Source organism: Trichomycterus rosablanca, chromosome 16 (assembly GCF_030014385.1).
Source record: "Trichomycterus rosablanca isolate fTriRos1 chromosome 16, fTriRos1.hap1, whole genome shotgun sequence".
In the NCBI taxonomy this organism is placed as follows: Eukaryota; Metazoa; Chordata; class Actinopteri; order Siluriformes; family Trichomycteridae; genus Trichomycterus; species Trichomycterus rosablanca.
In genome coordinates this window covers 26,764,028-26,777,393 of record NC_086003.1, presented here as the reverse complement: position 1 = coordinate 26,777,393, position 13,366 = coordinate 26,764,028, and the positions used below count along the sequence as shown (strand labels likewise).

At 39.6% G+C, this 13,366-nt stretch overlaps 1 protein-coding gene across 1 annotated transcript in view; it reads right to left on the bottom strand.

Annotated features, from left to right (window-relative positions):
- Nucleotides 1–419: 419 nt before the first annotated feature.
- Nucleotides 420–13,366, bottom strand: part of usp28 (ubiquitin specific peptidase 28) — a 21,764-nt gene continuing 8,817 nt past the window's right edge. Inside the window, exons 6-26 of the mRNA XM_063011118.1 lie at nt 12,810–12,896; nt 12,082–12,219; nt 11,071–11,141; nt 10,914–10,990; nt 10,677–10,825; nt 9,954–10,081; nt 9,418–9,513; nt 9,187–9,336; nt 7,727–7,941; nt 7,341–7,411; nt 6,742–6,970; nt 6,229–6,537; nt 6,027–6,142; nt 3,574–3,837; nt 3,396–3,491; nt 3,097–3,275; nt 2,901–2,979; nt 2,118–2,197; nt 1,898–2,021; nt 1,340–1,535; nt 420–1,072 (exon numbers count right to left, since the gene is read on the bottom strand). Coding sequence (XP_062867188.1) covers nt 900–1,072; nt 1,340–1,535; nt 1,898–2,021; nt 2,118–2,197; nt 2,901–2,979; nt 3,097–3,275; nt 3,396–3,491; nt 3,574–3,837; nt 6,027–6,142; nt 6,229–6,537; nt 6,742–6,970; nt 7,341–7,411; nt 7,727–7,941; nt 9,187–9,336; nt 9,418–9,513; nt 9,954–10,081; nt 10,677–10,825; nt 10,914–10,990; nt 11,071–11,141; nt 12,082–12,219; nt 12,810–12,896 — 3,027 coding nt within the window. The 3' untranslated portion in view covers nt 420–899. The remainder of the gene's footprint in view (nt 1,073–1,339; nt 1,536–1,897; nt 2,022–2,117; nt 2,198–2,900; nt 2,980–3,096; nt 3,276–3,395; nt 3,492–3,573; nt 3,838–6,026; nt 6,143–6,228; nt 6,538–6,741; nt 6,971–7,340; nt 7,412–7,726; nt 7,942–9,186; nt 9,337–9,417; nt 9,514–9,953; nt 10,082–10,676; nt 10,826–10,913; nt 10,991–11,070; nt 11,142–12,081; nt 12,220–12,809; nt 12,897–13,366) is intronic.

The following is a 13,366-nucleotide window of genomic DNA, read 5'->3' as shown; positions in this document are numbered from 1 at the left end:
AGATAGTTACTCTCTTAATTATTTCTTTAAGAGATAATTACTCTTTTCATGATTGTGGAGGGGCGTTAAGGTGGAGCAGAGATAAATTACTTTTGCCAACTACTGTTACTTACCTTCAAGAGTGTTTACACTCACATCTCACAAACATGGATAGCAGCCATTACCTTTAAAGGTTTAGCACCACCAGAAGATGGCAGTGGAAGTGAGTATGCTGTAACTTAGTCATCTAAAAGTCCTGTTAATTCTACCACCAAAAGCACCAGAGACCTTTTGAAGAAAATTCAGAAGAAGCTGTAGAGAATTTGGATTGGGCAGAAACACTGGAGCATTCAATTTTAATTACTTATTGACAATTCAGTGTATGGTAGTGCATTTATTGCTAACAGAAATACTGAAAAATACAAGAAAATAGATGTATGTAGCAGAGTAGGATAAAGTGAAAGACAGTTTATTAAGAAGCAGCACAGGCTTAAAAAATGAAACAAAGGAGTGGAAAACCGATAGAGGAATCTGAATTAAAGTGACTGTGATGAATATTTATAAAATTCTACTTTCACAGCAATGTCAGTCTACAGTACATGTGAAAAGTCGATGAGTCTAAAATTTTTTCAGATACCCTTCCTTCCTCCATCTGTGGACAATGAAAATTCGCTTTTGCATTACAAAACAAAATCCAGTCGATCTTTCCTGAGATCAAACATGATTTTCTTGCCAAGCAACAGCTCTGCAAATACTTGACTATGCAGTAACACCAGAGACTAACGGTCACAACAAAAGCAAGTTAAAAATGTGTATAAAAACTACATAGCTTTATGTTCAGTGCAACAACAATAAAAACTAGATGTTGAGTCGGGAGCTAAATAACAGTAAATTACTATGAAGTTCATTTCTGTGTGTGCTCATTTCACAGTGACTATGGATGTGCTGTGGATGGACTCCATGACTGCAGCCAGGCGACTGCACAGGTCGTGGGGCGACTTCCTCACTTTGGGCGGCTCCTTTAGCACTACCCTCTCAGCTGAACAGTCCAGGACCCTTGGTAAGAATTCACTCAGCTTCTCCTGTTGCAAATCTGTCATAAATACATGAGAAATAGTTTGTGGCATTGATAGTGCTGTGTTTCTTCTGATTCAATATATTGATATAATGTGATATAGTCTGTGAGAAAGATTTTAGGTAAGGTAGACCTCCATTACTTGACAGTTAAATAAATAAATGTTAAAAATGTAAGGGAAATAAAAAATGTGTGAACAGTTCATTAAACTTGACTTGAACCATTCCTATTCTCTTCACACAATGCCAATGTTTCCCTCTTATTTTGATACAGATTGGGCCTTACCATCCATATCCTGTCCCAGATATGAGCACCAGTGGCTTCTAATGTCCTCAGTGGCATCCATATCCTCCTGGGTGATGCTGTCTCTGGCCATGAGGTGCATGCAGGGGATTACGCAGTCATTCAAGATGGTTACTCCCTCCTCCACATTGCTCTCCTCCCCACTTTTGAACAATGTGGCTGCATTTTCATTCAGCTCCTACAGAGCAATCACAAATCATATGGACCAAACAAAGAGTTGGTAATACTACTGGGCAAAGTTATTGGAACATTATTAGGTCAAATTTGACAATCTGATCCACTATTGTGAATTTATCGTGTTATAGCGTCTTGGTATTTTTGTGACCAAAGTTAAAGTGGTAATCACTCAGAGCATCATAATTTTAAAAAGTGTGGTTGTGTGTGTTTGTGTGCACAGTGACATTGTCTTAGTGAAGAATGAATTTGTGACTTACAATTTATTATATATATATACACTGTACACATTTTCAAGGTAGTGTCTCAGGTGTATGTAAACCTTTGACCTTAATGGTACATGCTATGGTGTACAAGAATTCCTACTTTTAGACATTTCCTCCTGTAAAGTGCGATTAGTTTGTGGTCCACTCCTCTCATCTCCCCGTTTTTAAGCAAGGCTGAATTGTCCTGGTAAGCATGTGCAAGATAAATCAAAGCCTCTCTGATTCTGCAGAGGAGAAAAATTAACATTTATAGAAAACGTATATTTAGAAAAATTGAAGTAAAACAAACACCTGCTGTAATTTCTAATGATTTCACATACTTTCCATTCTGGTACTGCTCAAGTCCTGTCAGCAGGTAGGCAAACACGGTCTTGAACATGCTGTAGTCGTCGTGCCATTGCTAGTAAGAGAGAAGATGAGATTAATAAGAAGTGGAATTGGTTTAGTGCTCTTTCCAGATCTGAGAGAGTTGGATGCACATTGCTTAAAAAAATCAATGTGTACATCATTGTGTTAAACAAACTGCATTAATGCATAAGTCCAGGCTTTTCGGACAAAATGCCTATTCTGCTGCTAAAATGGCACTTTAGAGTCCCATAATGTGGTCTAGTTAATGTTTTGTTCTCCTAATGATGCTGTAGTTTAGGGTTTAAATGTTTCCTAAGCTGAGGCCTTTGTGCATTATTAGCATTAAAATGTTCCCATCTGCTCTTCCGGTGAAAGATGTGGTGAGCTTAAAATGTTGGCTTACAGCAAGAAGGGCCTGTGTTCAATTCCCCGCTCAGGAGTTTGCTTGTTCCCCTGTGTCTTTGTGGGTGTCCTTCAGGTGCTCCAGTTTCCTCCCACAAGTCCAAAGACATGCAGTCAGGCCAATTGGATCTACAAAGATTCCCTGTGTGTCAATGTGTGTGTGCCTTGTGATGAACTGGTGGCCTGTCCATGGAGTTTTCTGCTTTTCTCCAAATTAATCAAACCCTCAACCCTGACCAGGATAAAGCAGAAGTGAAATATTATGATTCCTGCCTAATGCCCAGTGTTTCTTGCTGCTGCCAGACCAAAATGATTAGTTAGTAAAACAGAATAAAAAAACAAATGATTTGAACCATGTACTCCTCCATGTCCATGTCCTCTGGTTTGATCATTCGAAGTTTGGTTCTGGCCACCCTCATAATACTGATAGACCTGAGAGAGGAGAAGTTTATATTTCAGGAAAAGAAAACACATATTTGTTTGGTCCTATTAATACATTATGATCAGTTTTATTCAGGTGAAAGTTTAAATAACCATAGACCAGGGTACCTATCATCAAAGCTGAGATTACGGTCGCCAAACTGTTCCAGCAGTGTCCTCTCAATAATACGGTCAGGTGCTTTATTCTGGAACAGATAGACCAGTATGTGTTGGAGTCGGGGGTCCTGCTGAGGGGTGATCTCCTCCTGAGACAGCTGATATAGTCTGGAGTATTCTTCGTGAAACGCCTGGTAAAAAGTCACATTTAAAAGTTTAGTTGATTTTGTAGGAGCAAATACGTTGTTTTTTAGTTTGACTTCTGATTTAAAGGGGAATGTGTAAAATGTATCATCTAGAGTATAAACTACCTTGATCAGTCCTGCCTCAGGACCTTCCTTGTCGAAGATTTGTGTAGCCTTGGCTATGGCAATAATAACACCTTGCATGGCTGGTGTAAGGATCATCTGTACAGAAAGTGAGCAAGCTAATCTATTACACAATGACTTTCAGGTATTCAGGTATGTCAGTTTAATAACTGATCCTTACCTCTTCATTAAATCCGTCTGCGTCCGAGAGCACCAGGATTTTGCCCACATTAGGAATCTCTACTTCAGACACCTCGCTCTCTGGCTGTCTGGCCTCGGCTTGGCTGGGCTCTGCAGACGAGGTCTGTGCTTCACCCTCCTCAGACTCCTCAGCCTGTGAATTTGATGCTTCCTCTGATTCAGTCTGTTCACTCACAATCTGATTATCCACTTCAGTTACTGCTTCCACTGTCTCCTTATTATCACAAGCTGTTGATACAGGGCTCTGGGAGGGAGATATAAGCAAAGCTTTATATTACATAAATACACAGAATTGCTGCACAAAACGATATATACAGTGTTTTCTGCACTTCAATGAAGGTAATTTCTTTTTACAGTATATTAAATACTACAATCATTTATTTGTAACTAAGAAGTTACAGGATACAGAGGAAATTACTGTACTTGAATGTACTTATTATAGTCTATGAGGACTATTATAAAGATTATGCACACAGTTTTATTGTGTTTATGGCATTGGTAGGTCACTGGGTAAGGTACTGGACTAGTGCTTAGAAGGTCCCTGGTTTAAGTCCCACCACTGCCAAGCTGCCAGTGTTAGTGCTTGCCTCTAAGCAAGGCCATTAACCCTGAATTGCCTGCATTGCATTTAGTCACATTTGTAAGCCAATATGGGTAAAAGTGTTTGCTAAATACCATAAATGTAGGGAAAAAAACAGATTTATAAACTTAAAAAAATGAAAAACATATTATATGATACAATTATTTTATATATTATTATATGATAAAATTATAATTTATTAACTATATTAAAATATTTAAATATTACAATTATTTAATAAATAATAGACCAATAGACCAAAAGACCAATGTTGTGGACCACAAACAACACACTGAAAGAGCTGAATCATCTCAGTGTAATGAATAGCTTAGCTTACTTAGCTTAGCTAAATGGAAATTCCGAGGAAACATAGTTAGTGTGTAAAGAGTTAAAATTATTCTGTTTATAGGTCATTTTTTATTACATGTTCGAAATAAATTGTATTTTTGTCTTACATTATTGGCTTATACAGAACATTAACCGCTAGAGGTCAGAGCATCCCCATGCTAACAGTAATGCTAATGCAGAACGATCAGCTGGCCAACATCAATCAGCTAAACAGCTCGGTTAAAATCAGACAGCATTATTAGTAGAAGTATTACAGCATGCTGTGAAAAAAAGTAATTACATCCTGTGTATTATAGATAGACTTCAGTATTTGAATCAATGTTCTGCTGCATTACTAAATCACCATCGTTTTACACCACATTTCCTTTTTTCACATTGTAGTTTGATACAAATAGCCAAACGAATTTGGACGCCTGACCATGGGCTTGCTGGACACCCCATTTTAAAAACAAATGCTAAAACAGAGACATCTATGTGATCTTTTCAGATAAAATATGAGAAGGCTTCTCACAGGACTTTGAAGTATGCCTGTGGGAATCTTTACCCAACAGACCAGGCGAGCAGGTGACAGTTTAGAAACTCGGAAATGCATAAATTATATATACAGCATTGTGTAATAACAACACAATTTAATACCATAAATATACACAATTACTTTTTAAAAGTTAAAATAAGTAAAAAGTTAATAGTTTGTAAAAAGAACACAAAAACCAGCAAGACAACACACACAGGCTATAAATGTAGAGATATCTTAAAAGGTTTAGTAACTCATAAATGCATTGCATACTGTACTGCATTTAACTTGTTCTGCTATGTAGAATATTAACTGAACAGTATGTATTTTTACTGTTTAAAAAAAATAAAAAATAAACAGCTACATAATTTTAAGGGAGTATGTTGTTTATTTGCATGTAATGGCTCTCACTGTGGTTCAGGAACTTCTTTCCAGACTGGTATATTTAATATTTAACATCTTTTCAAATTTCCTAAAATCCCACCTGGCCGCATTTAATTACTTAATTTGGTGTATCAATTTCATTTGGTAAACTAGTTGATTAGATAACCAGTGCAATTACTTTTTCACAAGGGTGATATGCATGTTGAATAACCTGGTTTTTGTATATAAATAAAATGTGTTGTGCTTTTACTCCAGTTGTTTTAGTATGTTTTGTTTAATTTTGTTTGTCATTAATCAGATAATGCTTGATTTTGTAAACAAATTCATTAATAGATACCATAATGATGTAAAATATTGTACACATTGTCCTGTGGATGTTATTTTAATTTACAGTAGAAATTATAAAAAGAATAATTGGCTTTTTCTACCCTACATTACAGTAGGATATCCATACCAGTGGCTCTGATAGGTGTGGATATTCTAAAAAAAGAATATTTTTTTGTTGTGAAGTAGAAGAACCAAACATAATCCCTGTGTACAGTAGCCTACAGGTCTGCAGAAACCCGTAAGTGATCTATTTTTGAACAGATTCAAATGACTGGCTCACCTGACCCTCGTCCAGCTGGCTAGAGGTCAGACTGGGGCATGCAGCGTCCTCAGTTACCTCCTTCACCTCCTCGCCGCTCTGTGGTGTGGAATCCAATGCTACTGGGTTGACTAAATCTAAAAAGCATTAGAAGATTTATATCATGAGCTTTAACAGCTGCTGACAGTCATCATACTCATCATTACATGGAAAAGTAACTGACCTGCTGAGTCCTGCTCTGGTTCCTGTGCTGCTTCTGATTCTGCCACGTCAGGTTGTTCAGGTTCTTTTTCTGTTTCTGGTATTGGGTCAGGATCTTTGTGCTGAGATTCTGAAATGATCTCTTCTCTGTTGACTACATTGAATGATAAAAGAGTCTGTGGTTCGTCCTGATGTGCCTGACAATACTGTTCCTCCCATTCTCTGAGCTGCTGCTGGAACCAGCGATTGTCCTCACGAACGTAACGTTTCAGCACAGGAGGAAGAGAGTCCATGCCTTGTAAAACTTGCCCTGTTTCATCATCTGTATCCTCTGCCATTGAGACAATTAGAAGAATAATAAAAACCTTTAATACAGTAAATACCCTAAAGATTTAAGGTTTTTTGTAAGTAAACTGGTGTTGGATGTTTGCTTTGCTGGCTTTGCAATAGACACTAAAGGCCAAAAGTATTTAAAATGGTTTTAAAATATGGTGGCCTATTTACTTCAATTATTTGCTACACCATGAGAAAGTACCTGCTATGAGGTGTGGCAGGCTGTCATGGATGTACATCAGACAGTAAGCACTGGCATTGGTCATTCCTCCATAAGAGTCTCGTACCAGCTCCTCCCATGACGACTCCGTCACCATCACATCATTGTACTTGAGCCAGCGTTTATTGACATGATCATAAATGTAGGCCCAGTAATGGCCAGCAGAAGCCTGTCCCTCATGAACCAGAACTGCATGTAGCCTGTATGGCACCTAAACACAACAGAGAGTTTTTAAATATTTACCTTTGGCATAAAAGCACTCATCACTATCAGACCTACGGAGGTGTTCGGTTGGGGCTTTCGGATCCCCCCTGGAAAATGAAGCTTTGTACAGTTTTAATGTCTATTACATACTAGAGGGCGGCACGGTGGCTAAGTGGGTAGCACTGTCGCCTGCATGTTCTCCCCGTGTCTGCATGGGTTTACTCCGGGTGCTCCGGTTTCCTCCCACAGTCCAAAGACATGCAGTCAGGTGAATTGGAGATAACAAACATTACATACTAGAGACTTTGGCAGAAATTGATGCAATAGTAAATAAAAATTTTAATGTTAGCATGCCATGTGTGGAATAGATACTTTACCTGACATAAACTGTTATCTGAGTACATGCCCTCCAGAGCCTGGCTGACCTTGTCGATGCTGGCCTTGAGTTCTGAACAAGGAAGAAAAAGAAAAACGATCAATAGGGCGCCCCAGCCGCCACGCTCCTGATACACTCAAACACATTAGGATATCTGCTCAAAATGAGCCTGCTCTCGAATACAATACGGTAAAGGCCACAACACGCAGCTTTACAAACAACACTCAATAGCACTGAGCTGAGAGGAACAAAACGGCTTGTGCAACACCTCGCACGGAACAATGATTGCTTTTTTTCTGTTTCCTTGTTAAACCAGAGATCTGGATGATATTTCACACAGTGAAAGAAAAAGCCTGAAGTGTCTGAAGGTCAGAGCAGAGGACGCACCGTTCATGTTGTTCTCTGCCTCGGTCCTCCAGCGCTGCAGGCAGCTGCGGACAAAGTGGAGCTCCTCGTCACTGACGCTGCTGGGCGCTGGGTGTAAGGGCCAGTCTGTAGGGGGTCTGCACTGTGTGAAAGGCTTGTGGATGGGTGTTCTCTGGGTAGAGCTGGGCGTGCAGCCTGAACCATCTGATGAACCTGCATCGTCTGCTTCTGTTTGGCTGATGGAGTTTGCAATCAATGCAGTTAATTTATCCAACAAGGTTCTTATTTATATATGAACATTAGTGGGGTTTTGTCATATTGGAATTTGGAACTCATATGACTTAATAGCCTAGCTAGCAGAAAAGCAGCGTTTTATCATTGATGCTCTAAACGTTATACACATTACAGCAAAAAGTATTTGGACACCTGACCATAAGCTTGTTAGTCATCTAGTTTAAAAAACAAATGGTATTAAAACAGAGTGACCTTTGTGTGACTGTAACAACAGCCACTTTTCTAAGAAGCCTTCTCACAAGACGAAGTATGAAGTATGTCTGTGGAAATTTGTGCCCATTTGTTAAAAAGAGCATTTGTATGGCTGCTGATGATCAAGAAAGCCTTAACTGATGTTCCAGTTCATTCATAGAGTATGTAAATTGAGGCAAAATGTAATTTCACTAAATTATATCTACTCAGCCCACTGGAAGTAAGAATAGACAGAGGGAACTCACTACAGGCCAGGAGTGGGATCAAGGTTGCAATGAAAACCAGGTTGCCAACAGAGAAACCAGCAACTCTGTAGGGAGGAAAACGTGATCATACAGACGTATTTCCACCTGGAGCAAATCAACACATACTGTGGCCCAAGGAAGTGACACAATCAGTCATCTGCGCTTCCATGCTCTCTTGCCGACCCTAATGGCATGGCAGATGGGCATGATACTGTAATCTGCCCCCCCCTTGCAGCAACAAGAAAGTCTTAACTGATGTTCCAGATAATTCATAGAGTTTGCTTTGTTCACAGGGGCACAGTCATGATGAAACAGTAAAGGTGGGCAGTGATAGCTCAGTGGTTAAGGTACTGGACTAGTAATCAAAAGGTTGCCGGTTCAAGCCCCACCACCGCCAAGTTGCCACTGTTGGGCCCCTGAGCAAGACCCTTAACTCTCAATTGCTCAAAATTGTGTTCAGTCATAAGTGTAAGTCGCTTTGGATAAAAGCGTCTGCTAAATGCTGAAAATGTAAAGGGCCTTCCCTAAACTGTTGCTGCAAAGTTAGAGGCACATTTCCTTTATATAAATAATTTATTATAATTTAGCAACTGTTGTGGCTGAAATACAGGGATTCAATAATTAGAAGGGAGTGTCCCAATACTTTTGTCCATATAATGTACAAAAGTATGCTGTTGGTGAGGTTCTAAGGGTGATTAGGAAGTAAGGAGAATTGAGCTGATGTTGAGCTGATGTTAGGCTGATGCTCACCTGGTGTGTTCTGAGCTCGGTTCTGTGTGTACTGGGGCATTGGCTGTGATGGAGGATGAGTTTGTTGGCTTTGTGGTTGCAAATTCCAGCACATACTGCAGCATGTCAGCCAGCGGGTACTTGTTCGGTCCAGAGCCGTAGTGTTTATAACTGTAAAACCAAAAGAAAACCAATAAAGCAAAGCTAGCGAGGAACTACTGAGTCATCGCGAAAAAGTCATTTTGAACCGACCTTTCCAGTTTCTGCTGCAGAACTGTTAACTGGTCCTTGAGCCTCTTCACCTCTCCTCTCCTCCCATGAGTCTGGTCAACGTTTTTGTGAAGGTATCTACTCAGAGTGCACCAGACAAAGTGAGTTTAAAATGAAATGTTCATCATCTCGTCTTGACACAAAGTTAGTAATCAACAGAAGATGACATGGTGTTTCGGGTCTGAAGGTGCTTTTTTGGATTTCTACTGAAGCTACAAGGGTAATGTTGCTAATTAAAGAAGGTGTTTAATCATCAGTTTAGCTTTGTGCCAGCTGCATGTCTAAAAATAAGCAGTACCAATTTTTAGCAGCGTCAGTGGTGCAGTTGGTAATGTGGGAGCCTCAAATTGACATGAGTCCAGAGGACCTAAAATTAAATTGAATTAAAAAGCAAACTTAGTGCACTATCCATGCCTAAGCTAATCAGTTAATCAGAAGATTAATGAAGTAAATGACCCCAGTGTTCACTATGTATAATGTTTATAACACAATATACTGTAGGATTTGATCATTCGTACCTGTCCATGTGGATAATCTGGGGGAACTCGAGCTTTTTGTGGATCTTTTCTGGCCGTCCTAAAGACTGATTGAATTCAAATCTAGAAAGCTCAAAGGTCAGCACAGGTGGCAGCTTCGAGAACCATCTCTGAAAACAAAGGCATAATTATATATATACTGTATATTTTTTGACAATTCATTTAAATAATTTACAAAAGTCATTTACAAAATGCCCACCACATGTTTTAAAAGTTAATAGTAGCTGTTATGGAAATCTTCTCAGCCCACTGGAAGTAAGAATAGACAGTGGGAACTCACTACAGACCAGGAGTGGCATCAGGGTTTCAATGAAAAACAGGTTGCCAACAGAGAAACCAGCAGCTCTGTAGGGAGGAAATCGTGATCATACAGACCTACCTCCACCTGGAGCGAATTAACACTTAATGTGGCTCAGAGACTGTAGATCCAAGAAAGTGACACAATCAGTCATCTGTGCCATGCCCCCTTGCCGACCCCTAATGGCATGGCAGATGGGCATGATATTGTAATCTGCTCCCCCAGAGCTATTCGGCAGGTGGGCCTATTACAGAATGGGTGCTGGCATGCCAACATGGCTCCTGTTGACCTGGGTTCAATTTTTGCATCTGGTCGTCTTTGAAAAGTTCATTATGTTTTAGTATGTGTTATACCTATATTTAATTTCAGCAAATCACATATAACAGACTGTCTGTAGTAACACAAACCTCCTGTCCAGAGGACACAGTCTGATCGCTGTGCAGTGATTCAATCTCAGCTGCCACCATCGCCCCCTCCAAACACTCATCCAAATTATTGAAGCCGTTCACCTGAAGAGGGTACTGTCCAAACTGCTCGATAGTGGACAGTGTTTTACCTGGATACAGCAACATATTTTAGTACAGTTTAGTTTATTTTTCCATCAAAACCAAATTTTTAATAAGAAAGTGATTCTTTTCTCGCACCTCCTTGAACCCTCTGAGCTACAAACGTCCCATAGAACAGCTGCACCATCGGGTTGTCCTGTTTATCTTCTGAATTACTGGAAACCAAAGCATACATATTACAGAGCAACAATTTTCAGTTAATGATTAAAAACTATTTTTTTTATTTAAAGTTTACCTTCCGTTAGCGGCTAGTTGGAAGGCGTCCTCAACCCAGTCGAGCAGCTTGTGTGTGAACTCACTAACATCCTAGAACAAACCAACAAGCAATCAACAAACTGGCCTTACACAAAGATGCATTTTTTCCTGCCATTTATCTTCCAATCTAGACATTTCCAATTCCCAATTATAAATCTGCTGTCACTTGCATGATCTAATCAAGGAGAGCCGGATCACCACATATCCCTTTCTACACACATCTGTGGCCGCTTCTTATCACTTGTTAGTGTTGGAAGGAAACCCCGTCCAACCTTCCCTCCTTTAAACACAGGTCTGTGACTGCTGAGATTCAAACTCAATGTAAAGCTCTTATTTATGGCATTTAGCAGACGCTTTTATCCAAATCGACCTCCAAATTGTGACTTAGTACAATTCAAGCAATCTAGGATCTTGCTCAGGGGCCTAACTGTGGCAATGTGTCAGTGGTGGGGCTTGAACCAGCAACCTTCTGATTACTAGTTCAGTACCTTAACTGCTGAGCTACTACTGCTTTACACCATCAAATAAATGATGAAATTTGTGTTTGATTCATTTCTGTATTTTGCAGAAGTTGCCAAATTTACATTTTCGGCATTCAGCAGACGCTTTTATCCAAAGCGACTTACAGTACTGTGGCAATATATTGTCTAAGCAATTGATGGTTAAGGGCCTTGCTCACGTGCCCAACAGTGGCAACCTGGCAGTGTTGGGGATTGAACCAGCGACCTTTTGATTACTAGTCCAGTACCTTAACAGCTAGGCTACAACTGCCTTGGTCCCACAAATGAAATATGAAGCTAATTAAAATGCAGCTTTTTAAATATGGTGTTAAGAAAATGTTAATATGAATCCGGCTCTAATAAGTAAACAGAACATGAGCAAGATGAACAAGAAGTGTGTAAACTGTACACAGTGCAGATTCATATGATGAGGAGACAGATGTGAAATCATCAGTTGGTCTGTTCAAATCACCCCTATTAAGTACGTGTACCTGCTGCGCCTCGCTGGTTCTGAAAGCGTCCCTGAGCAGCTCCACTGCTGCCGACGGGTCCACAAACCTGCGCTGAGAGCCCACCATCAGAGCGAAGAGGCATCGCAACTCCTGCATGAATGCTATGTTCCTCTTCTCCTGAATTACACCGAAAAATAGTCCATTACATCTTACTAATTAATTAATTACTAAATAATCTTTACTTTAAATCATGGCAGTTAATAGTCCTTTTTTACACAAACATGAAAGTATTAGTTTTATTTATAAAAAAGATGTGTAAGTCCTGTAGTTCTTAAATCGTAAAATTTTTTTAATAGTAAAATTTTTTGGGCAATTCTGTAATTACTAATGTGGCCGAGCAGTCACATAAGTATTTTACTGCCAGCTGTACTGTGTATGACTATGTATGAGACAAATAAACTTTGATTTGATTTGTTGATTGAAAAATAAAGATAGCTTAGTTTATTCTAATATATACCTATGCTTCATATTTATAGGTACCAAGTTAGATGACATTGTGTGTGTGCGTGTGTGTGCGTGTGTGCACATCTAAAGCCGATATTTGTTTGAATACTTGTGTTCCCTGGCTATGTGTATATATTTATAATTCATTTAGCTAAATCACGCTCTTATTAAGTCTCGGAAGCAATTTTCAAACTCAAAAACGATGCAAAGGTCTAAAGTTTGCGGAACACGAAGCAGATCCTGGCGGGCGGCTGATTACTTACAGAGTGGCTCTTGCATTTCTCCAGCACACGCTCTGACAGGGAGTAATTGAGCACCAGTCTGCGAAACACCGGCAGATGGAACAGAGACTGTGAACAACAAAAGCAGGAATATCATCTCTCTCATTTGCTTTCATTTCATTTTCATTTACCATGAGGCATACTCATCAATAGAGCGTAATAACTGGGGGTGGATTTGGGCTGTAAACACACCGAAGTGGGTAATTACCGAGGTTTGGAGGTTAACATCAATGCTTTTCGTCACACAACAAAATGACTGGGGGTGGATGAGCTGTCAAGTACTCGAACGGAGCCCATTAATACTTGAATAGTGCAAACATCTGCACCAATTAACCTCCTCCAATTTGAAATCTGCCACTCCGTCTCTCATAACTCTTTTTCCTCTTACAGAGGATGAAAATGAAATTCAGTGGCATGGATGAAGCATTCGCACATTCACATTCATAAATACTTGTTGAACATTTATTTCTCATTTTATTTTCCTGGTCAGGGTCGCAGCGGATCTCGTTTCAGCGAGAAACTGGAAGACCTGCAGGAGA